The sequence below is a fragment of the Microtus oregoni genome, unplaced genomic scaffold (assembly GCF_018167655.1).
Source record: "Microtus oregoni isolate MIOR12 unplaced genomic scaffold, Mior012 000023F_ref0000262, whole genome shotgun sequence".
Classification (NCBI taxonomy): Eukaryota; Metazoa; Chordata; class Mammalia; order Rodentia; family Cricetidae; genus Microtus; species Microtus oregoni.
The window spans coordinates 8327101-8352471 of record NW_024543082.1 but is presented as its reverse complement, the minus strand read 5'-3'; the positions used below and the strand labels follow the sequence as shown (position 1 = coordinate 8352471).

Sequence of the window (25371 nt, the reverse complement as noted above, 5' to 3'; positions counted from 1 at the left end):
GAAAAATCCATCACAGGATACCACCATTTTCCAAGTTAGCTGTAGAGCTGTGGAGTGTTTGGGTGCATAAGGACTAAGGTTCAATCCTTAGCCCAACCAAAACCTAAACAGCAACAGAACAAACTGACTCTATGCACTTGCTGGTAAGACATGGATCAGTGGCATTACCCAAAGCACACTAAGAGAATTCAAGAAGGAAATATGCACTCCCTTAATTGGGGGAAGAGATTTATTGTAAATAACTGTCCAACACTTTTCCACAAGGTCATAGAAGATAATTCTCAACCTGCATCTTGAGAGGCTGAGGCAAATTTCAGTTTAGTCACAATAAATGTGAAAATAAAAAAGATGAACATTTTTACATGTTCCATTTAAGAATCTAGGAACAAAAAACAAAACAAAAATAATCTAGGTAAGTCGGGTGGTGGCAGCACTTTGGAGGCAGAGACAGGTAGATCTCTGAGTCTGAGGCCAGCCTGGTCTAGAGAGTGAACTCCAGGACAGCCAGGGCTACACAGGATAAAAACCCCAAGGATCTAGGGACTGGGAAGAGCCATATTGACTTGTAACCCACAGGGTGGAAGGAGAGAACAGACTCCTGCAAGCTGTCCTCTGACCTTCGACATGTGTACATTGGCAATGTGCATGGGCACCTTGAATGATATTTTGATTGTTCTGACAAATAAAGCTTTCTTGGAGTCAGTAGTGGACAGAAACAGCCACTAGTTGCCCAAAATTAACCACAGAGTTTTGGAGAACTGTAGACAGATGGGAGACAGAACTCATAGGAAGGCAGAGCTGAGGATCTTGGCCCTATAAGGAGGAAGGAACAGAAGAAGTAGGAACTCACTGGTGGCTGCTCTCCTGCTTCTCTTATCTTTCAGGTTCTTACTCCAATATCTGACATCCCGATTTTTTATTGATAAAGAATAATGAGTTAAGGCTTCATGCACCCACAATAAATACATGTGAAAAAAAATAAATGGGATAAGGAAAATGTGGTACATTTACACAATGGAGTACTACACAGCAGAAAAAAATGACATCTTTAATTTTGCAGGAAAATGGATGGAGCTAGAAAACATTATTTTGAGTGAGGTAACCCAGACACAGAAAGACAATTATCACATGTACTCACTCATAGGTGGTTTTTAAACATAAAGCAAAGAAAACCAGCCTACATACTACAATCCCAGAGAACTAGACAACCATGCGGACACTAAGAGAGACTTACATAGATGTAATCTACATGTAAAGTAGAAAGTAGAAATAGACAAGCTCTCCTGAGTAAACTGGGAGCATGGGGACCTTGGGGGAGGATTGAAGGGGGGAGGGAAGAGTTAGGGAGGGGAGCAGAGAAAAATGTAGAGCTCATTAAAAATCAATTAAAAAATGAGGAAAAAAATGTAAAAAAAAAAAAAAGGAATAAATGAAGACAAGCCATGAATTGACAATGAACTGGCTCTTGGATTGGGGGTGTAACAGTGTTGTAAATGGAATGTGAAGCCCAGCAGAACAGTGTAAGGTAGAGCACCAGATAATGCTAACATCCTCCACAAATGTCTAACGGCCAGTATGTAAGAGGTTCTGGAAACAGGCATCTAAAAAGGTGATGTTTTCATTCTCCCAACCGTGACAGCATGCCATACATAGAAAATACTTTCTAAAATGTTTTTAAAGACACAGGAAGAAATTATTAAATGAAATAAAAAATAAAACCACTACCAAGTTTGACAAAATTTATTGTAATTTTAGTAAAGACATTCAGCTCAGTCGTCTCTCTCCTCACCTTGACCTCAGGTTAATGTCATTTGAGTCAAGTAAATATGTAGGAGAGATGTTATTTCAACAAACAGTAAAATGGACAAATGAACAGTTTGCCTACATAAAAGTTAAATTTATGTATCTTGATATACTTAAACCATGTAAGAACTAACAGTGCTATGTACATTTCCATTGTTTTTACTTGGGGCTTATTAAGTAAACTTAATACAGTGAACAAAGTGTTATGAATATTTGTAGGCTGCTTCTTGGAAGTTATTACATTAAAAATGCCTCGTGAATAACTGCCACCAATGAAACCCACTGAAGCTGCCTCCAAACTCAACATTGTCATTTTCAAGGAAACCTCATCATTTATTTTGTCTGTGACTGCTAAAGATGCATTAACTGTCACATCAAAAAAGCCCATATACAATAAAAAATACAAACACCAGCAATACACAAATCTAAGAGTACTGAGAGACTTCATAATGAAAATGTGTTTGAAGAAGCATTTTCTGTCTTATTTCAGTCATTAAAATGTGCTTTTGAAACCACTGGCCAATATGTATATACTTAAAGTAAGTCATGGAGTTGTACAAATAAATCTTGTGAGTTCAATTCAAATTGGAGCTAACGAGTTTCAAAAGTCACAGAAAGTGCATTGCCTTATCTGTCTTCATACAATGTTATATCTTTCCCCCCTTTTTTGGTATTTAAACCTTTTAAAAATAAAAGCCAGTCAAATACTTAAAGCAGTATGTACATTTATATTTTTGGTGGGATTTATTTACTTTAAAAGAAACAGCTTCCTTATGATTTGCCTCAAGTTCTGGTGGAAACGCTTATAGGAACTAGAATAAAAACCAAGAGAAGCAAGCACATTCAAAATACTGATTTACTTTGGTAGCAAATAGTGTTCACTGAAGACTCCTGAATGGAGACAATTTCCATTAAAGTGAAGTGGGCTATTTTTAATAATACTTCACATAAGAATTTTTGACAAAAAATGTTTTTTAAAGAGCAAAGCGTCTATACTCACTGATAGCGATGCAATACTAGTATATGACAACCCCAAACAAAATGAACTGTCCATAGGAAAAGGTTTATTTATTTTATCTAAATTTACTTTCAGTTGATAGTCCAGGAACGTTGTCTTCTCAATCCAATACTCCCTCTCTACAAGGCTGCTCCTGGTAGCCAGACAGTTCAGATAATGAGGGAGTGGACACAGGAGAGGAACTGCTCAGTTTTAAGTAGACAGTGACTTTTGGCTTCCCTCTTAATGTGCTAATAGTTGTGTCTAAAAAAATATGCAATTCTTAGAAAGGTACCACTTCTGATTTCTTTATTATCTGTAACCTTTGGAAACTAATCACATGAAACTACAAAATTAGCAAATGTCTTGAAATCTGTATATAAAACATAAATTACCTCTAATTTCAAACTCTCATTTATTAGTGTACCACTCAATCTTAAAAAAAAAAATAAAATAAAAAGAAGAAAAAGGAAAAGAAAAAACGGCTCCAAAGCTAGTCTTACACCATTCTTTACAAAAGGAGACTGTTCCTTCTAACTGCACCCACCCACACCCCAATCGCAAAACACTTCATTTAATTGTCTTGGTCATGTACATTTCCAAGATGAGATTTTATATTTCGCTCCCATAGCTTCTGATTATCGGAAAAGCCATGCTTTCCTTTATTAAAGGAGTTTGGTCCAGCTGATGTTGGTGTGTCCCTGTGTAAAAGAAATGCAATTTATTCAAATTGTTGTTTTGGTCTGTTTTAAACTTATTTATATTTGCTTAGCATTCATTATAAATACAGATCATCAGGAGCCCCTGTAGCAATTTTTACAATGTCCTTTCTTTACAGGGTTAAGGCTTCACATTCAATATGTCTGCAGTTGAGGACAGGAGTATAAAGGGGAGCCAAGAGTCTTGCAATGTCATGACTTTTGAAGACAGTGTCTCTTAGCTCAGACTATCCTGGAATTCAGAGATCCACTTGCCTCTGCCTTGAGTGTGAGGATTAAAGGCATGCACCTCTCTAGGCCCACCCTGATATTTTTTTCCTTTTGTGGAAAGTCTAGGGACTACTGTATCTTGGCCAAGAGCTCTACCACTGAACGAAATTCCACAACCAAACGTGTAGTTTTCAATACACATTTAAGGTAATACTTATATATAGTTAACAGTAGACACCACTGCAGCTCTAGTACTGCTGCCTGAGAGCTATACAGCTCTGAGGTATAAACTCAGTTGTAGAATAGTTATCCAGATTACCAGACCCTGGGTTCAATTCCCAGCACTACAGCAAACAAACAAAATAATCTGTAGCAAAGTGAGTGACCTAAGACCCACAAATAAGGTTAAAAAATTAATTCGGGGGCTGGAGAGATGGGTCAGAGGTTAAGAGCATTGCCTGCTCTTCCAAAGGTCCTGAGTTCAATTCCCAGCAACCACATGGTGGCTTACAACCATCTGTAATGGGGTCTGGTGCCCTCTTCTGGCCTGCAGGTGTACACACAGACAAAATGTTGTATGCATAATAAATAAATAAATATTTAAAAAATTAAAAAAATTAATTCGGTGGCTTATCACCAACATTTATAAAAATGAAACAAAAATCCAAAGTTGTGAAACATAGAAAGAAATGTGCAGTGTCACGTTTTATGTGAAGTCCAATTTCAGTTTTACACTTAAACCATGTGTAAGCTGGGTGTGGTGGTGCACACTTTTAATCCTAGCACTCTGGAGGCAGAGGCAGGTGGATCTCTGAGTTCAAGTCTAACCTGGTCTATATACCAAGCTAAAAATAAATATAACAATACAAAACTGTGTGTGTATTTCACTTGGACCTGGTAACAGTATCAGATTTATTTCTTACTTTCTAGCAAATATGACAATTGGCAGCCAGTCGGACTACTCCTATTTGCATCATACACTTTAAAGCTCATGGATAGATTCAAATTCTTTGTAGGATCAGATGGGCATACTATGGATTCATGTAAAATGTGTGCAACTTATTCTTTACCTTGACTTCCTTAGGGTTCTGTAATAACTATGAAAAACTATGGTTACCTTCCAATATTCTTCATCCTCATCTTTGCTTCTGGAGGCATTTCTTCTGGCTCACTCTGCAAAACAAGTAAATTGAGATGAATAGAAATTACTAATTCACTTGGTCTAAACAAATCATTAGGTTCCAGACCACTAGGGGCCTGTCTCAAAACAAACAAATGAACATGGAGACTAATTAAGAGCTCTGGCCTGCATGCACAGTGTGTGTGCCACTATGCCTGAGCCTTCTCACTTTTACTTACTTTTTATTATTTGTTATGGCTCAAAAGTACTTCAGTGAAGGAGGATGAAGAGACCGCTCAAAGGTTAAGAGCACGTTCTGGTCTTCCAGAAGACCTGAATTCTGTTCTAGCACCCATGCCTAGCAGCTTCCAACAGGTGTAACTGTGGCTGCAGGGGACCTGCTGCCTCAATCTTCTCAGAGCACCTCACCCCACTTTAAATATTTCTTTCTTTTTTTTTATTTATTTATTGTGTATACAGTGTTCTGTATGCCTGCAGGCCAGAGGAGGGCATCAGGTCTCATTATAGATGGCTGTGAGCCACCATGTGGTTGCTGGAATTGAACCCAGGACCTCTGGAAGAGCAGACAGCGCTCCCAACCTCCGAGCCATCTCTCCAGCCCCCACTTTAAATATTTCTTAAAGCTTTTTTTCACAAAAACAAATTTGGGGAAGGATAAAGAGAAAGGTAACTCAAAGCAAGGATGTAGATTATCTGTACAGTCAGAACACAATACAAAAGATACCTCGAAAACCTCCAACTATAACCAAGTTAAAATAACAAGTATGTCAAAGAGACACATGAACTTCAAGCTTTCTGGTACACTTTTCACTTTGGCAAAGGCATGGAATCTGCCTAAATGTTTACGCGTAAATGTTTCAAGCAAATATCAAAATATATATTCACAACAGAAAAATTTAAAATCCACTCTTTGGGGGGGGGCAGGGTAAACTTAGGTACTCATCTCCAGTTGCACAAATAAATAAATCCACATTGCAAAGGCACACAGGAGAAGCATATAAAAGAGACAGCCATACTGTTAAGACATTACACACAAAGCACGGCTGCATTATAGGCACCAACAGCTTCCTATTTGTATACTTTCCCTACTTCCCAGGGTCTTTTCCTTCTGGTCTTGTACATATCCAAATGTTTCATTGGCTGAGTATGAGTATGGTAGAGCGAGTTCAGGGGCTAGCCCTAGCTGTAAGAGTTTCTGCCTCAAAGACAAAACAGTCAAGAGCAGTGCCCCATTCCTTTAATTCCAGCTTGTCTACTATGCACAGGGCTCTAGTCAGGTTTGACCCTCCACACCACGTAAGATGTGTATGGTGGTACATTTCTGTAATCTCAAGACATGAGAGGTGGAGGCAAAAGGAGCTGAAATTCAAAGTCATCCTCAGCTATATATCAAGTTCCAGGCCAGTCAGCCTGAGATATGGTGACCACGTCTTTCACAAAGGAAAAATACCCTGGAAATTTCCACTAAAATCCATGAGTATAACAGGATATCAACACTGTAAGGAGCACGAGAGAACTGGGACAGACAGAATAACAGATGGAGACCTCAAGCTCACTCTGAACACACTCATTAAGAGGAAGTTCTAGCAGTATCACCTGCACTGTATTTCCTGCTACTGATACACCATGCAGCACTCTATAGCTGCTCTTTCTAACTTCTGAGCACAAGTGACATCACCAAAGGCAGCAATACTGAGGTCAGGCATGAGAAGGCTGCAGAGAGCTCAGTGGGTAAAGAGGTACCTGCCACCAAGCCAGACAACCTATAGTCAATCCCCAGGACCCACATGGTCAAAGAACTAACCCAGCAAGTGGTTTTTTTGACCTCTAGACATTTGAATGACCATGTTCCTAGTATTCATTATAAGCATCTGACTTGATTCTTGCCTAAAAATTAGCAATATTTATACACTTAAACCAACAAACAGACCCATCAAATTTTTAGTTTTGGGTATGTAGAACAGTTGCCTGGCATACACAAGGCATTAAGCTCAGTACAAAGGGAGAAAAAAAAAAGGAAATATCCAATTTTCTTAGAAAATTTTACTAATACTATTTTAATACAGAAATTTTACTAATACTATTTTACTGATATCAACTTAAATACCATTAGTACAAACTCCAATTTTTCATTACTATCCTTTTCTCTATAAAAAAGTTTATTATTTTTAATTACATGTGTGGATGTAAGAGTATGTGTGTGTTCTATGGGTATGTGTATGTGTGTGCAGGTGCCTGTGCAAGCCAAAGGAGCTGAATCCCCTGGAGCTGGAGTTACAGGTGTTAGTGAGCCAGCTCTCAGGAACTGAACTCTGGTCCTCTGAAAGAACAGTCATGCTCCTTACTACCAAGCCCCCACTATCTTCTGAAAGGGACTAGTTAAAGGAAAAATAAGGGCCAACAGGGTGGCTCAGTAGGTAAAGAAGCTTGCCATGCAAGTCTGGCAATCCTAGGATAATAGAACCGCCCCCAAGAAGGTGTCTCCTGACTTCCACATGCATAACATGACACACATGCCTTTCATGGCACTTATCTCACACACCTTTAAAAATAAAGTAAACCAAAACAGTATTAACTTACATCTTCATCTTCATTGAAAGCTGCTGCTACTGAAAGGGTTTTTGGAGCAAGAGTTGGAACCGTTTCCTTAGGCTTCTGAAGAAGAAATATTTAACAGAATTATCACAAAATTTATATAGGTTTATTTAATAAAAAACAATTGTTCTTAGAAGACTCAAATTTTTCATAAGCTTTCACAGTAAGAAACTCAGTATATTTTGAGCAAAACTATCATATCTTTGAAAACAAGGGTTACCAGCAGGTAAGTTTTACTTTATTAATTCCATGTATCGAATAGTTAGGATTTATAATTTAGTATTAGTTAAGCTAAGGGATGCACACAGAAGAAATGACTAGTAATTGCTAGTCTGGCCCACAGTAACCTTCATATGATTACACAGCTCCTTCAGAATCAAGGGGCATCACACTGAGTTTCTCTACCAGTTACGTTCTACCTTTAGCCTCTCAGATGCTAAGCATATATTCTACAGTAGAGCTACAGCACAAAACAATTTACTACTTTTTAATATACCATGTTAAAAATTTAATTCCTAAAATTCAATATTTTCAGAGATTTTATTCAACTAAAAAAATCCTAAATGATTACTTTAAAAATCATATATTCATTACAATATGCCTTCTTCTTCAACTGCTTTGAGATAGAATTCATGGACCTTTCCTAAAGTGTTCATTACTTTTAACCACTTGTAAGTTCAGAGTCACTTAAAGCCACTTACCTTTTGAACTCTTATTTAACTATATATATATACACCCATACTAAAAAGAGCAGACTGATGTAACAAATCCTTAAGGGCTATTACAACACCAGACATAAAACAACTCACACTTGATCCAAGTTTGATGGAGATGGCTGATGCTTTCTTTGTCGTCTGACTACCTATGGCAAATCCAAATTTAGAGATCTTTGTAGGCTTTGTTGGGAGGTCTGCAGCTTCTTCGTCAGCCGATCGCTTTTCAGCGCTGCGACTGGAACTTTCCCCTCCATTACTGGAAGAAACAGTCTTAGTTTTCACAGGTTTTTCTGCTTCTTCTTCAGGTCCTGGTGAAGTCGAAACAACTTACCAAGATGAGCTATTTTTACTGAGCAGATTGATGGGAGCAGCAACCTCAAAAAGCATCTTTACAAGGAAGATACCTCTGCAGTTGTCACCTACTGACCCAACAGTCTCTTCCACTGTTTGTTAGAGTATATAGCAGGAACTGAGATTGTGTGGCAGTACAAGAGGCTCCCATGAATTAACTAGCATAAAATACAGAGCAATTTAAAATTATAAACACAGAGTTCACAAAAAGTAAACACCCTTCAGCTAAACATTATCCTATTAGTTGTACATTAATCTTGGTTCCATTTGTGGAATTTTGATGTCCAGAAATTACGATCAACAAATTCTTTTATACAAACTAACTTGTAAATATCCAATCGTGGCAAGATAAAACATCTAGCAAATAATATTTTTAGTAATTCAGAACTAATTACACAAAACATCTAATCATGAACATGACCACTGTTAACTTAAACTACACTGTGAATTCATTCTACAGCTTTTTCCCTCCTTTACCATACTGAACGCAGGGCTTTGCATATACAAGGCAAGCACTCTACACTGAGCTACATCCCCAGCTAGTTAGGTTCTTAAGTGATGTGTTATTCAAGATACACCTTACATAACCTATGGAGTTGAAAAAGAACTTCACAGTCATCTTGAGAGTTCACCCTACTCTAAAAGCTGGGCTAGCACCTGTGTTAAGCTACCTGTAAGAGCTATTCCAAGTATACTTATAAGTCAATATACACTTATATTTCCTCATGAATGAAAGAGCTAATCTTAATTTCAAGAGAGTACACATATATATGTAGATGTAGGAAGCAAGATGTAGTTCAATAATTTTGCTTGTATGTGTATTAAATCAATTATATAAGTCTATTTAAGAACACATTGGAAAGACTGGCCATCTTTTTCTCTCTAATTCCACCCTACAGGATACACTCTGTGACAACGAGTCAAACTTACTTGTAGCAAAACAGAAGACACTCTAAGTGACTGTCTTGGCAAGTTCAATAAGAAAATGGGGCAAAGCTAGAATGGGAGTTAGGGGTAGGAGTGTAAACACGGTAACTGACAAAGTAAAAAATATCTAAGACTCAAGACTACAAGTCTAAATCCATAAATTTGGGAAGGATGCATCTTTAGATTAATTAGTACTTTGTGGCATCAAGGTTTGGACACATGGCCTTGTATATGCCATGCAAGGGTTGCACCAATGACCTACATGTCCAAACAGCTTTCTCATTTCCAGACATGTCCCACTATGCTGCCCAGGTCCAGGCATTCCTGTCTGTAACTTGCACGCCTGCTACTTCATCTCTAGGGCAGCTGAGATCATGGGCTTTTATGGTGAATGACTACAGATTAATACTGTGAATATTTTTTAGTAGTATTAATTTTAATGAACAAATGAACAATCATTCTTAAATAAGAAAAGCACATATTTGTAAGTCATAATTATACAAATTGCTAGATTTTAAATAAATTTTTTGAGACTGGGTTTCTCTGTAGCTTTGAAACATAAAAAAATATTTTAATGAAGACTTCTGTCTCCTTTATAGCAGACAAAAGGTGTAGGTTAATGTCAATTAAATCATACATAATAATAGAATTTTTCTTTTTCACTGAATAGATGAGATGGGGGTTGGGCTTTAGGGAACATAGGTACTTTGCTTTAGAAGAAAAAAAATACCTAGTAAGAAAAATGTAATTTCACAAAGTCATGTGCATACACTAGTAGCTTCTTTACCTGGGGGTTAAAAAAAAGGATCCAAGTCCTTCATGAGCTGTGTTTAACACAGGAAATAAGCACATCATTGAAGCAGCCCTTGGCATAGCCCTCAATAACTTAAAATGGCTATGATTATGTATTAAGTTGCTGGTCTCTAACTTTCTACTTAAGCTAAACTGTGTAACATTACCCAAAACGGTCTTAAGGAAAATAGAGAGCTCTTCCAAAGTAGACTGAAGTGAAAGGAAGTTCAAACTGCCTCTCTAGTAGACATACTAACTTTAATTACGGGAATATATTGTTTATTGGAGTAGAACGCAGCAGTAAAGTTCATCCTTAGCATAAATGAGGCCTTGGGTTCATTCTCCAGCATCAATAACATATAATAACAAGAATAAATGAATAGGAAAAGTACTTGTATTCCCAACACTGTGGGCTGTTCAACAAAAGAAATGTTCCAAGTATGGACAAAGTTTCCCAAAAATGCTGAATACTTGCTGCAAACTTATCAATTCATTCATATGTATGGGTTCAGTTATGATTCCTCTGCATAATTCACTATGTCTGAGGTTAATAATCTATATGACATGAGAAAAATTAAGCAGAAAAGGGCTGTTATTGTAAGTTACCAACAAAGACCAAAATTTTTTGATACCGACTAGCAAAGTAATCTATACAACCCCCTAAACACTGTTTACCTTAAAAGAGTTCTCTAAGTGAAAAGCCACCTAAGATACCTTATGCGATAGTTTTCCTTTAAACTACCTTTAGTACCAGTGGAGGAGGGCTAAGGTAACTAAGAACTAAAATATTTTCATCAGCTATTTTACTAGTTTATTTATTTAGTGAGAAGACCTGACAAAGTGGTCATGGGCCTGTAATTTCAGTACAAGAAGCCAGAGCTAAATGAGATCCTATCTCAAAGAAACAAACAAAGGGGGACGACGACGACGAGGGGCTCTGGCTCAACTAACAGCACTCTACAGATGTTTAAAGAAGCAAATTTTGAGTCCAAAGTAACATTACATTTATCTTCTTAGTAATTTTTATTGCCGTGACAATTAACAAACCTGGTAGACCCTATGGTTCGCCTTTATGCGCTGAGTCTATATATTCTCGCATTTAAATCTTTTAGCGTTAAGGCCAAAGGGAGCTAGAATAGTGAAGCATTGAAACATTCTAAACAAGACATTATGATCCGCTCGCACGTGTTACTTATTGGTACGACAAAAGGGCGTAGGGGCAGAGACTACTTGCTTCTTTTCTTAAAAGCACACGATCAAAAATTACGGGGGGTAGGAGGAACGAGAGGATAGCTATAATCGGAGTTCATTTTCCTGACAAATTACAGGAAGATCACACCTTCCTACTATGCCAACTAAACATCCGGCACAGACTCCGCTGATAGCAGCCCAAGACAGATAACTATAAAGAAACTGAATCAAACCCTAATTTCAAGCTTTTGCAGCTTGAACCAGATTCCCTTCCCCCTGCATCCTCGACTTATCCCACTGCAGGGTTTATAAATACTCTGTGAAAATACAGCAAAGACTGGGCTGGGGTCTTCCACCTCGTCAGTGAAAAGGGATCACAAACGTAATTAACTACGTGTAACCGAGAGGCCGGCTCCCAGGCACAGCCGGTTTGGGGCCAGCGGCCGCGGAGGCGGCTCGGCGATCGCGTGGGGGCCTGAGTGCGCAGCGGGCCCTGAGTTCTCTCTTGTTTGGCTCCCACCCCGAACTCAGACACCCACCTCCCTTCTCAGGACCGGGTGGTAACTGGCGGCCTCTCCTCTGAGAAGGCTACGTGGGCCTGGATCCCCGCGGGCCACACCGGGCGTGCCCAGCCCCTAGCCGGGCCGAGCGCCGCCTCCGCCCGCGCTTGAGATGCCCTAAGTACCCCCGCTCCCCGGGAAGCCCAAAGAAAGGCCGGAGTAGCCCCCGCAGCCCGCGACGCTGGGGTTGTGTTCACCTCCGGCGGCTCCGGCTCGCTGCGGCTTCTCTGGCTTGTCCTCTCCCGCCTTCCCGTCCGCCATCTTCCCCGCCGCGGCCTCCCCCTGCAGCCCGGGCAAGGACGTCACGGCCCCGCCCAGCAACCATAAAGCTTCGGGCGGGCCAGCGAGACCGCAGCCTAGAGCGGCCCTGGAGCGACCGACCGGGGCGGATGTGACGCCATCGGCTTGCCGCGGGCTCTGGAGGACTGGACTGTCTGATGGCGGGGTTGCCTGACGTTGGAACCCTTGGTGTATTTAGGTTTTTGCTTGCTCAAGGGTGGTTGTACCTGTTCCTTCCTTTTAGTTATTGGATTACCTATGGGATAGAACTGTATGCATCCTTTCGGAGAGATTTCAGTTTCCGAACACCGTCTAGTGTTGACACCCTTCATACACTACCGTTTAATCTGGACGGTCTAATGTGACATTATCCTTTTAACTGTGTACTGACTTCGGAAAGCAACGTATGGACGATCACGTAGTAATGCCTTACGGAAACTGTTGTGGAAATTTTTCCTCGTTGTTTGCAGTCATGAAAAGTTCAGTGTATAGTTGTACCAAGCAAGCAAGCAAGCAAGCAAGCAAACAAGCAAGCAAGCAAGCAAGCAAGCAAGCATTGTTGGTGGTTAAGGGCGCTTGCTGCTTTTCCAGAAGACCAGGAATTCCCAGTACCACTTTGGGTGGTTCACAACTGCTTTACTCTAGTTCCTGGGAATCCAACAACCTCCTGAACTCTGCGAGTACCCACACGCACTTGCATATACTCACACACACATAAGTAAAAATACATGTTAAAAAAGATACATATAGTGATATTTTGTTTTAATAAATAAAGCTTGCAACCGGGCAGTGGTGTTAATCCCAGCACTTGAGAGGCAGAGGCAGGCGTATCTCAGTTAATTCGAAGCTAGCCTGGTCTACAAAGTGAGTTTCAGGACAGCCACGACTGTTACACAGAGAAACCCTGTCTGGAAAAACCAAAAGATAAACAACAATAATTGAAAAAAAAAAAGCTTGCCTAAAGATCAAAGGGTAAAAGTAAGCCATAAAGGCCAGGCAGTGGTGTCACGATTTGGGAGACAGAGGCGGATGGATGGATCTCTGTGAGTTCAAAGCCACCCTGGGCTGCACAAGATCAGTGCAGAAACAGATCCAGGTGGTGGTGGTGGCAGCTCACACCTTTAATCCCAGCACTGGAGGGAAATATAAACAGCGAGGAATAAGAGGCTCAGGGCTCAGTCTGCAGTTGTTCAGCCTTGGTAGAGTTAAGGCTTCTCAAGTGGCTTGGATGTTTTGTTTTTCTGATCTTCAGCTTGAACCCAATATCTGTCTCTGGGTTTTTATTATTCGTGCTACAGATATACTTTCAAAGGCAGGAACTGACCTGCCTAGGGAAAAAGGAAATTTGGTCTACTGTGGTCTGAGGATCTCGGCCTTGTGTCTACTCTAGTCCCTTTTCTAACTAGGTAGTGGGTTTTTCTCTCCCTGGTCCCAGACAGGGTTTCTCTGTGTAGCTTTGGTGTCCATCCTGGAACTAGCTCTTGTAAACCAGGCTGGTTTCGAACTCAGAGACCTGCCTGCCTCTGCCTCCTAGTTAAGACACCCTCCACTGTGTGTCTAACTAGGTTTTAAATATGCCCCAGCACAGCACCAATGTTCAGACTTGGCTTGATCTACTATTTATTTACTTCTTGATATTTTTTCAAGATATTTTCTTTAGTTTAATAGCTGTCTATTGGTTAAATCATCCTATTATTTCAAGGGTAAAGTATCCTACGGTGAGAATTTAAAAATAAAAGCTAGTACCAGATTCTTATCTCTGTGTACAGACACAAACAATAGAAAAAAAAATATCTTGTAGTTTCCCCTGCCCCTTTGGTCTTTACCTAACAATAACCACAGCAAGCCACTTCTCTATCAAGAAGATTCTTTTTAACTCCTAGAAACCTTTAGTAGATTCATTTAGTGTTGAATGAATTACACGCATTAAGTATGGCTAGAGTCTCACCTGTTTTGTTTTGTAACTGGAGTTACTGGTGGTTGTAAACCATCTAATGTGGTGCTGGGAACCGAACTCAAGTTCTCTGCCAGAGCAGGTTCTTTGAGCCACCTCCCAACCCTAAGACAAGAAATTGGCTTTATCTCCACACTTGGATAACCAAGATTGTGTTAAGTAATATGCCCTGCATCATATACAGGCTTTAATTTCATAACTACTACTTCAAATTTAGAAAGGTTTAATCTATTTTCTCATCGGAGAACAGTTTCTGACATGGATAAAGAATATGTATAATGGAGCCAGGCATGGTGGTACATCTCTATAATTGCATCATTTGGCAGGTGGAAGCTGAGAACCAGGGGCTGAAGATCAGTCTCAGCACACTGAGACTGGCACAGGCTACTTCAGACAGCCCCCACCAAACACACACACACACACACACACACACACACACACACACACACACCAAACAAACAAACAAACACCAAGCTAAAAAGTCTGACACTCAAAGAATCCATTAAAAAAAAAAAGCTATGTTATAGAATAGTTGTTGAAGATGTGTTACATTTGCTTATGCTATGGAATATTTAATGATACAAAGATGTGTTGCATTCTTTTATGTTGCATTTAACTCTGTGAAGCTGTGTCACTTTGTCTAGAACACCTGATTCGCTTAATAAACTGACCAACAACAAACCAGGAGAAAGGATAGGCAGGACTGTCAGGCAGAGAGTATAAACAGGAAGAGAAATCTGGAAGATCTAAGAGCAAGAGAAGGAGGAGGCCTCCAGGGGCCAGCCACCCAACTACACACTAAGCCATGGAGTATTAAGAAAGGTATATAGATAAAGATAAAAGCCTAGAGGCAGGGCTGGAGAGATGGCTCAGAGGTTAAGAGCACTGCCTGCTCTTCCAAAGATCCTGAGTTCAATTCCCAGCAACCACATGGTGGCTCACAACCATCTGTAATGAGATCTGGTGCCCTCTCCTGGCCTGCAGACATACATGCAGAGAGGCATACATGCAGAGAGTACTGAGAATACTGTATACATAATAAATAAATCTTAAAAAAAAAAAAAAAGCCTAGAGGCAAAAGGTAGATGGGACAATTTAGGAAAAGCTGCCTAGAAACAAGCCAAGTTACCAGACATTAGTAAGAAAAAAATAAGATTCTGTGTAATTTACTTGTGTGCTGGGTGGTGCGCCCCGTCAAAGAACAAAGAGTTAAAAAAAAAAAAACTACAATGATATAACTTTTATTGTGTTCAATTCTAGATTAATCTATAATTTCTGATTGTTCCTACAACAAATAAAACATACTTTCAAAGTTTTCCAGATACTTAAATTAGAAAAAGACAAAACTGTTTGTCTGGAAAGACTACTTTTAAAATACAATTCCGTTTAGAAATACCTTACTTGAACTGTATTTCCAATCTATTTACTTCTTACACTATTAAATTTTCTCATTATGTCACCTTTTCCGTGTGCCTACATTTAAGGAGCCTTTTAGAAACGACCGTGTCTTTGTCTTCTTCAGCTTCGTAAAATCCTCCTGAGAATGCTGAGTGACCTCCAAATAGCCAGTGTGCTTTCTCCTGGGAACAAACTTCAGAGCCTCTTCCCAGTTACCAGTGTTTTTCATGCAGAGTAAAATACGGACCATTTGATCTAAGGTGAGGTTTTTGTTACCGATATCCCACTGTAAATATTTATCCAGTGGAAGACGTTCTGTGGCTAGATTTAGCCGTTTTGCCTTGGCCAGGGATATGCCTGTCTGTACACTTTTATCAACAAGTGATCCAATTATATAAATTTTATCATGCTTGAAGGTAGTCATAACATTGGGAGAATCTGCAGTTAAATATATAATACTGTCCTTTGGAAATACATCGACGGGAGACTTTTCTGTTGCTGTTAAGAGCAATTTGTCCCACTTTCCACTGTAGCGTTTAACTAAGTGTCTATGATAAGCACTATCTAGTTTAAGATTGCAGAAATAAATGTGGAAAGGATCAACATTTTTTCTGTTCCACCCTTCACTTTCTAAAAGTTGAGAAACAGTATTCTGCAGTTCAACTGGTTTCATAAAATTTTCGTAATCCATGTCAAAAACCAAAGGCTGTCCAAATTGCATAGCCTGGACACCCTTCCAGCCCATTGCAATGTTCATCTGCCGGTCCCAGAGTCGAAGAAACATAAAGTCCTGGTTTTTTCCACCCTTGGTGGTTTCTAGCAACCTGGCCTTTTTTGCTTCTTCCCGGGCCTCTGCTTTCATTTCCTTCTTTATTTGCTCAGCTTTTTTCTTTATTTCTTTACCATACAAAAACTTTAAGTATTTTCTTTGGGCTGATTTAGAAGCACATTCCATAAGGGTTTTGAATTCTTCTTCAGTGATACGTTCTGGTACTTGTCTGCCAAGCAATCTCCACATCTCAATTAATTCTCTGGTGGCAGCTAGAGGATCTTCGCCACTGTCTGAGGCCATTGAGACATTATCTTCTTGAATACTAGATTTCATTGTAGTTTTCCACCTGTCCAATTCTAGCTGTTCTGGAGGGGACGTACTGTCCTTATTATGACAGGACAAAGAAGATGCTTTGGAAGACATGTATCTCTGCAGAACTGTTGAATATAAATTCCTTCTCTTCCTATGAATGGTAAATGGCAACATTAATCTGGCAAAAGGTCTTGAGAATCGGACAGTAACATTCATTTTGAAGAAATGTGAAGAACTCCTATAGAAGAAAAATGAAATTAAGTTAGATAAAGATTTTAAAACTCCCTGTGAATCTAATTTCTTTCTTTCTCAGGCAGACAAATGAGATGTATTAGTACACATGAGCAGTGGACATGGACTCAGGTCAGGGGAAGGCCTTCGGAAAGCTGGGTCTGGCACTACTCCAGGGGGGTCATAGTTGTGAACATTTTGACCCCACAGCCATCAGGTACGAGCCAATTGTAGCTACCATGGCTTTCAATTCATCTGTATTAAACTTGAAGCACTACTTCCCTAAGATGTGATCTTCCGGCTATCAGGAAACCCCAAGTTGGCTCAACACAGGGCCTCACAAACTCTTCATTCTGCAGTTTAGTGTGGATAGACATGATGGCCTGAACAACAGAAACACTGTGCCCCGGGGCTTCTCCACAAAAACCCCAAATACTTGTCTGTACAGCCTAGGTTGGAGATAGCATTGAGATGAGACATGATTATCTACTTGAAAACTGTCTCCAAGGTCCCTTTGGGCAACCTGTACATTCAACAGGCTGCATACACTACCAAGGAGAATGTTGTTTGCAACCATTGCACACCAGACCCCCATGAGGAAAGGAAGCTGGTCGGCTTAATTGGCTGCAGAAAGGAACTGATTTCTGAAGCACAAAGGGAATCAACTTAGATTGATTGAGATTGATTGCACATGCACCACTAATTTAATTCTCCTATGTATTACATTCCGACTGCAGTTCCCACTCCCTCTTCTCCTCCTAGCCCCTCTCTACTAATTTAACTCCTATGCACCAAAGCTTGTGATCACTTACTGGTCATTTTTTAAATTTTTTATTTTTGCAAGACAAGGGTCTTTTATGTTGACCAGGCTGATTTCAAACTTGTCAGCATCAGTGCTCTGCCCCAGCCTCTGAAATAACTGACACTATATAGTATGTATCGCCACACCCTGCTTCATGTTCTTATTTTATAGATGAATTTCAACATTTTAAAAAAGATTTTATTTTATTTATTATGTATACAGTGTTCTGTCTGCATGTAAGCATGCCAGAAGAGGGCACCAGATCTCTTTACAGATGGTTGTGAGCCACCATGTGGTTGCTGGGAATCAAACTCAAGGATCTCTGGAAGAACAGCCAGTACTCCTAATCGCTGAGCCATCTCTCCAGCCCCTACTTTCAACATATTTTTAAACAAAAGGTTAACTCAAATAACCTTTTTAGATTTGCATAGAAACAGGCCTAGAGAATCAATATAACTAGAGAGGAAAGTTGTATGCCAATTACAGAGCTGAGAACAAGATGCTATAGTCTCCTTCAGAAAAATATCCAATCTCAAGATCCTTCATGAAAGCAACGAGGAAGACAAAAGAGCAGGAAAGTTATATAAGGCGGCAGCTAATAGACACCAAAGAGCTGCCACACAGATGCCTCTGTGCTTCCAAAACAGAAATATGCTTAAAATTTGTTAACTAGTGCAAAATATGAGGGGAAAGGAAAATTCCTTAAAAATTCCAACCTTTGGTTTCCTATAATGACCCTGCACACTCCCGGATGTTCTTATGGTCTCTGGCCATACAGATGCCCGGATGCACTCCTTCCACCCCCAAATACCACAATTTTGTGTTCGGTTTAGATCCAAATTCATGAATTTGGCCTAAACAGATTTTCATAATACCACCCTCTGTCTTTTCAGCTGCACATAGCTTTATCATTTCACACTTTCGATCAATCAGTCCTATTTGTTGCCTTTCTGGTTATTCGAGCTCGGGTTCTCTGTATTCTGGCACCTTTGTGCCATGATAATCCTTGCAACACTCAAATTGTTTTCCCCACTAGAAGCTAAAGACTATATTCCATTAGGAATAAAAACGTGTTAGAGAGAAACCCTGCCTCGAAAAATTCTTTGCAAGTTCTCCACTCCTTAGCGCAGAGTGGCCTCAAACTCCAGACAGATCTCCTGCCTCAGCCTCCTCAGTCCTGAGATTATAGTTAAAGGCCTGCACCACCACACTCATTATAAAAAGCTAATTTAAATTTTTTTTATTTTATTTTAGAAGTGTGTGTGTGTGTGTGTGTGTGTGGTGTGTGTCCTGGCCAGTGTTAGACACAGTTGTGAGCTGTACGAACTGGGTGCTGAAAACCATGTTCGAATCCTCCGCAAGAGCACTACTTCTTAGGCGCTGAGCCGTCTCTCCTGCCCCCAACAACTTACATTTTAATGCCAATAAAGGAGATGATTTTGGTAAACACGGCCTTCAGGCACTGTACTACTTACGATTTCTAAATCACCGCTTCCTCTGGACTGTACTTCTCAGCACACACGCTCCACAGCCGGCATCCCGAACAGCCACCGGGTCTACGCAGCACCAGAACACCGGCGGAGGAAGGCCCACGTGGACCAGGAGTGCGGCCGAGCGCCGGGACCCGCTAACTGCGGCCCGTGAGAGCAGCCCCGAAGAGCACCCCTCGGCTTGCACCGCACACGCCGAAGAGGAGCCGAGGAGTTCCGGCCGCGGCCGCCGGAAGTCCCACACGGCCAGAAGTCCCGCCTCTTCCTCCCGGCGCTGCATCTGACGTCTAGCCCCGCCGGAAGTTTCTCTGCTTAGAGTCGGTTCGCGGTCTCGTTGACTGGCTGCCTGTGAGTCCTTGTGAAAATGAGTAGGCCCGGGGTTCCACCGGCGCCCCGCCACCCTTTTTAGTGATTTGTTGTTAGAACTAGAAACCTCTTCACCGGCTCTCAGCTTGGTTACTCTGTTTATATGTATGTACTAACAAAACGACCTGAACGCAAATCTTACGGTTCTATTTTAAAGTTTAATTCTAGCCAGGCGTAGTGGTGCATACCGTTAATCTCAGCGTTTGGGAGGCAGGGGAATCTCTAGCTTGAGGCCAGCCTGATGTACAAAGCTAGTTCCAGTACTGCCAGCCCTACACAGGGCTGTCTCAATACCACCCCCACAAACCGAAACAAACAAAAAGATTGTTGAATAACGTTTGAGTTATGAAGGAGACCCCCACACAGCAGGGGTTCCTTCCACACCCCGGAGTGGGTACAAACCACACCCAAACACCTATTTTCTCCAAGAGGTCCTTTATTAAGCAGGAAGGGAAAGTGGCTGCTTTCTGACTCAGGTAGAAAAACAGCAGCAAATGGCCTGCAGGTGTGATCTTTAAGAAAGGGTAGGTATGTGTTAGAGTGGGCTGGGGAATGCAGTGGTATATTTTTAATGGGCAAGTTAATTAGGTGAATCAAAGGGGGCTTTTGATTTTTGCTGGGCTTTAATAATTTGATAGCTGGACCCCAGTAGTCAGTCTCAGGAGGAGGAAGTGGTCAATAAGGCAATAGAACTTGATGACTATCTTTAGGAGTGTTATCTCACGGTTTTTAGCAGGGCAAAGGGAATGGGAGAAAAGGGCAAGGCCTCCCCGAGCCGTCCATGCTCACCATGCTCAAGCCAACCAGAGTTCCTTCAGTATCAGTCACCGCTGGAAATAAAACATCCATACTCCAGTGCTAGAGGAGAGGCAATATTTTCAGCTTGTCAAATGGGTTCTTCAGTAAATCATGCTAAATCAAGGGCTTCATAATGACATTATCTTTCTGCTCTAAGGTAAAGACTTCAACTCAAAGTAATTGTGAGTGATGTAGAGTAGTGGCAGATCAAATATTTGAAAGGATAATCGAAAGACCAGGTATGGTGACACGCCCGCCTTTAACCCCAGCATTCGGGAGACAGAGCAGCAGCAGTCGAGACCCCCTTTGGGTGTCAGACGACTCTTTCACAGGGGTTACCTAAGACCATGGGAAACACTGGTATTTACATTACAATTCATAACTGTTATGAAGTAACAAGAAAAATAATTTTATGGCTGAGGGGGATCAGCACAGCATGAGGAACTGTATTAAAGGGTCACAACATTAGGAAGGTTGAGAACCAGTGAGGTGGAGGCAGGCTGATCTCTGTGAGTTTAAAGCTAGCCTAGTCTTTATAGTGAGTTCCAGGCCATTCAAGGCTACACAGTGAGACCATGTTGATGGAGGAGAAGGAAGGGAAGGAATGGGAGGAGCAGGAGGAGAGGAAGAGGAGGAGGGAGAAGAGGAAGAGAAGAAAGAAAAAAGAAGAAATATATACAAGTATGGACAAAACTCAACTCTTCTACAACCTGCTCTAGTAACCTTAAAAAAAAAAAAAACAAAGCCGGGCGATGGTGGCGCACGCCTTTAATCCCAGCACTCGGGAGGCAGAGGCAGGCGGATCTCTGTGAGTTCGAGACCAACCTGGTCTACAGAGCTAGTTCCAGGATAGGCTCCAAAGCCACAGAGAAACCCTGTCTCGAAAAACAAAAACAAAAAAAACCAAACAAACAAAAAAAAAACAACTCTGCAATAAACAGCCCAGAAAAGTATCCTGACATGTAGTGAGCCGTATTTCTATCTCTTGTGACAGTTCAGGAAGTGAAGTAATAATTTCTGTCATAACCAATGCCAAATGGCAGGACAGATTAATAATTGATGGTCTCCTGATTTTTTTAAAATCATTCCTGTGTTTATGTGATGGGTATAAATGTGAATGTAAGTATGGATACACATGGGAATCTGGAGTACAACCTCAGGTGTTGCTCCTTATATTCCACATTGTTCCAAGTAGAGTTTTCTTTTTTCTTTTCTTTTCTTTTTTTTTTTTTTTGCTTACTCCTGCATGTACCAAGTTAGACTGCCTGGAGCCTCTGGAGATTCCCTTGTTTTTACCACCAATCTTCTGGTAGGGGTGTTGTGATTACAGATGTGCACACTGAGTCATCTCATCTGCCCTGTGATGTGGGATTCCCCTCTGTTTGCTGTGATTGCCATTGTTAACAAAGAAGTTGCTTTCGGCCAATGGCTTAACAGAATATAGCCAGGCTGGAAGAGATATATATAGAGAGAGAGTAGGCAGAGTCAGTGAGATGCCATGTAGCTGCCAAAGGAGAAAGACACAAGCTGCCAGTCAGAACCTTGCAGGTAGGCCATGAGCCTGTGGTAAAATATAAAATAATAGAAATAGGTTAATTTAAGATAGAAAGAATTAGCCAGCTGGGTGGTGGTGGCACATGCCTTTAATCCCAGCACTTGGGAGGCAGAGGCAGGTGGATCTCTGTGAGTTCGAGGCCAGCCTGGTCTACAAGAGCTAGTTCCAGGACAGGCTCCAAAACTACAGAGAAACCCTGTCTCGAGAAACAAAAAATTAGCCAGAAATACGCTTAAGCTATTGGCCAAACAGTGTTTTAATTAATACAGTCAGTGTGATTATTTCGGGTCTTGTCGGCTGGGAACGAACGAGCAGCCTGGGGTCTGGGCCGCCAGGAACGAACGAGCAGCCTCAATCTACAGCCCAGCTTCACTAATTTTTGTCGCTGTTGATAATCTGAGATCAGTCAGAGAAGGGAATATATTTACTCCTGCGAATCCCTAAGGCCGCTCCACTTCTAGTAAGTTCATCTAGGGGACATACCAAAAGCCTCTATCCACACTGTAAGACATTCCTGCTCTTTTGCCTTTGAATTTCTTCCACAACGCTGATGGTGGTCCACTCCTTGATACAGAAAGTTCAGAATAAATGAGGTTTGGTTTTCTCATTTTGTTGCTCTTAATTTATTTCCACAGCAGGCATTTAATAAATGTCTTAGGGTTACTATTTTAATGACGAAGCACCATGAGCAAAAGCAAGCTGGGGAGCAAAGGGTCTATTTGGCTTACACTTTCACTTGTAGTCTGTCATTGAAGGAGGTCAAATAAAGCAGGGCTGATACCTGGAGGCAGGTGCTGATGCTGCTTACTTGCTCCCTGTGGCTTGCTCAGCCTGCTTTCTTTTTTTTATAAAAAGATTTATTAATTTATTATGTATACAGTGTATTATGTAGATAGATAGATAGATATTATGTATACAGGCACCAGATCTCATAGATGGTTGTGACCTACCATATGGTTGCTGGGAATTGAACTCAGGACCTCTGGAAGAGCAGCCAGTACTCTTCTGCGGAGCCATCTCTCCAGGCCCATCAGCCTACTTTCTTATAAAACCAAGGACTGCCAACATAGGGATGGTTCCACCCATAATAGACTGGGTGCTCTCCCTATCAACCAGTAATTAAGAAAATGCCCTCTAGTGGGATATTTCAGAGGCATTTTCTCTGCTGAGGTCCCTTTCTCCAGTGACTCTAGCTTGTGTCTGCTGTTAACTAAATGGCAGGTTAGAGTAGTGGGAGTGTGTTGTCCATCACAGATAAGCACTAGGGAAACAAGGAACGTTAAAAATGGGATTGTTTCTCCAACGAGGGAGATGTATAATCTGTTTTTCCACCCCAAATTCCGGGAACAGAGGTGGCAATAACCTGGTGATCTGTACTACCTGTATAACTAGACCACTCCAAGCTCCCACAAGCAGGACAGGCAGTGGCTAATAACCCAAATGACAGCTACACTCTGTGTGGCACCAGATCCTCCCCTAGGCCCTTAAGGTAACACATGTAGCCTATCTCTAGAACACCTCATGGAATAAGTGGCATGTATTTTGAGAAAAGTTTGGGTGTAATTATGCCTCCTTGTTCACAGGGGGTTGTGTTATACCAGGAAACTTTCTCCAGATTGTATTGTCCTTAAATGTACCTACCATAAACTGCCCCGGGGTCAGACTCTAGAAGTTTAAATCAACTCTGGCTACTGAGTCTTGTTGAACAGTACTTGTCTCAGGGGGATCATTACTTTCATGACCCTGACAGTCTCAGAGACCCCCAGAGGAATGAAATGAGAATCAGGCTTTGTAAGTTATGATCAATATCTAACATCACTGCAAATAGTTATTCTGATGTCTTAAAAAGTAAAGCTGGGAGCCGGGTGGTGGTGGCGCACACCTTTAATCCCAGCACCTGGGAGGCAGAGACAGGCAGATCTCCGTGAGTTCGAGGCCAGCCTGGTCTACAAGAGCTAGTTCCAGGACAGGCCCCAAAGCTAAAGAGAAACCCTGTCTTGGGAAAAATAAAAAAATAAAGCTGGGCGGTAGTGACGCACGCCTTTAATCCCAGCACTTGGGAGGCAGAGGCAGGCAGATCTCTGTAAATTCAAGACCAGCCTGATTTACAGGACAGGCTCCAAAGCTACAAAGAAACAAAAAAAAGTAAAGTAGGCTGATTTATCTCAGTTTGATTTAATTTAATAATTTAATGTCTATTGGTATTTTTCCTGCATGTCAAAAAGTTCAGACAAGGTTGTAAGCATAACTGGATATGTGCAGTTATGCTTACATCTGTTTGCATTTGCATTTGAACACAGGACAACCTTGGGTGCTGTTCCTCAGGAATATTGCCTCCTTTTCATTTCCAAGACCACAGGATCTCTTAGTGAGCCTACAGCTCCCCCATACCAAGCTAACTGGCCAGTAAACCCCAAGAATCCATTCCCCAGTGCTAGGATCACAAGTGTGTGCTGCCACACCTGGCTTTTCTTCACGTGGGTGCTGGAGGTCAAGCTCACACACTCACGTTTGAAAGGCAAGTACTTCACCAACCAAGCCTTCCCTTAGCCCCAAAACAACTCATCTCATGATGACCACCCAGTAGGTCCTTTTCAGCTTTTCTGCCACCACCCAACAGTACCAAGTTAAGGGAAAAGACTGTAAACCATGGGCCGAACATTCCAAATTCAGATTAATAGCAACTATTGAATGATTAATTCATTAAATGAGTTAATGACAAAGACTCCTAAATTCTTCTTAAAAGTACACTGTGTTAGTTACTTTTCTTGTTAGGCTGTGGCAACATAGGTAACAAAAATACCTTAAGAAAGGGTTTGTTTTGGACCCCAGTTCAAGGGTACAGACCATCATTGTGGGGAAGGCAGGATGACAGGAGAACAAATTGTCTGATCACATGGCCTCAGACACAAAGCAAAGAGATGAGTTCCGGCGCTCAGGTCATTTTCTCCTTCTATTCAGTCTGGGCCCCAGCCTTGAGATGATTCCACCCACATCAGGTAATGTTCCTCTTTAGTTAAACCTTCCTGGAAACATTTTCAGAGATGCATTCAGAAGTGTGTTTCCATGGTGATTCTAAATCCACTCGAGTTGACTGATTAATCATCACAGTGGGTTTGTACAAAAATGTACTTTCTCAGATTTAAAAGTCTTGTTTGTTCAGGTGCTCTGCTGCAGAACATCATTTTCTGTGCTAAAAATAAAAAGGATACAGGATGTGCAAAACAAAGAACCTTGTTAACTATTGGTTTACTTTTTTGTTGTTTATCCAGAGAACACATAAAGAAAATCAATATTCTCTGGAAACATACAGTATACAGTATACATTTAGCCTCTTGCAGTTTTTAAAAAGGGTATTTTTGTGTCCAGGTGGTGAAGAGACAATTATTAGGGGGAAGAATGGAAGTTGGTG

General features: G+C 41.0%; 2 protein-coding genes and 1 non-coding gene across 8 annotated transcripts; all 3 read right to left on the bottom strand.

Moving 5' to 3' along the window:
- Positions 1-1725: 1725 nt before the first annotated feature.
- LOC121461784 (PEST proteolytic signal containing nuclear protein) lies at positions 1726-12385 on the bottom strand. Of its 6 annotated transcripts, XM_041673058.1 has the most exons (6): positions 12200-12317; positions 8513-8690; positions 8275-8437; positions 7451-7525; positions 4847-4902; positions 1726-3501 (listed from the first exon to the last, which is right to left on the bottom strand). In XM_041673058.1, the coding sequence occupies exons 2-6, from the start codon at positions 8566-8568 to the stop codon at positions 3375-3377; spliced, it is 477 nt and encodes a 158-aa protein (XP_041528992.1). In that variant the 5' UTR covers positions 8569-8690; positions 12200-12317; the 3' UTR covers positions 1726-3374. The 6 variants fall into 6 exon arrangements, with proteins under 6 accessions (XP_041528992.1, XP_041528989.1, XP_041528990.1 ...); XM_041673055.1 differs by lacking the exon at positions 8513-8690 and having other exon boundaries at positions 7451-7522; positions 12200-12385; XM_041673056.1 differs by lacking the exon at positions 8513-8690 and having other exon boundaries at positions 8275-8489; positions 12200-12314.
- A 3075-nt stretch (positions 12386-15460) lies between these two features.
- Positions 15461-19499, bottom strand: Trmt10c (tRNA methyltransferase 10C, mitochondrial RNase P subunit). Its single transcript, XM_041673077.1, has 2 exons — positions 19226-19499; positions 15461-16955 (listed from the first exon to the last, which is right to left on the bottom strand). Exon 2 carries the CDS (start codon positions 16931-16933, stop codon positions 15692-15694), a length of 1242 nt encoding a protein of 413 aa, XP_041529011.1. The 5' UTR covers positions 16934-16955; positions 19226-19499; the 3' UTR covers positions 15461-15691.
- On the bottom strand, positions 17444-17578 carry LOC121462091. The gene has a single exon (XR_005976263.1). It is a non-coding gene; the product is annotated as a small nucleolar RNA SNORA70 (small nucleolar RNA).
- Positions 19500-25371: the final 5872 nt, after the last annotated feature.

What these genes read in the sequence shown, in the direction of transcription:
- LOC121461784 (XM_041673055.1), bottom strand. Translation starts at nt 12,327, where the DNA reads ATGGTTGCTGGGCGGGGCCGTGACGTCCTTGCCCGGGCTGCAGGGGGA. An exon ending in CCATCAAACTTGGATCAAGT is followed by an intron (nt 7,523 to 8,274) that starts GTGAGTTGTTTT and finishes CTTCTTCAGAAG; the next exon opens with CCTAAGGAAACGGTTCCAAC. An exon ending in CTTTCAATGAAGATGAAGAT is followed by an intron (nt 4,903 to 7,450) that starts GTAAGTTAATAC and finishes CTTGTTTTGCAG; the next exon opens with AGTGAGCCAGAAGAAATGCC.
- Trmt10c (XM_041673077.1), bottom strand. Translation starts at nt 16,933, where the DNA reads ATGAATGTTACTGTCCGATTCTCAAGACCTTTTGCCAGATTAATGTTG.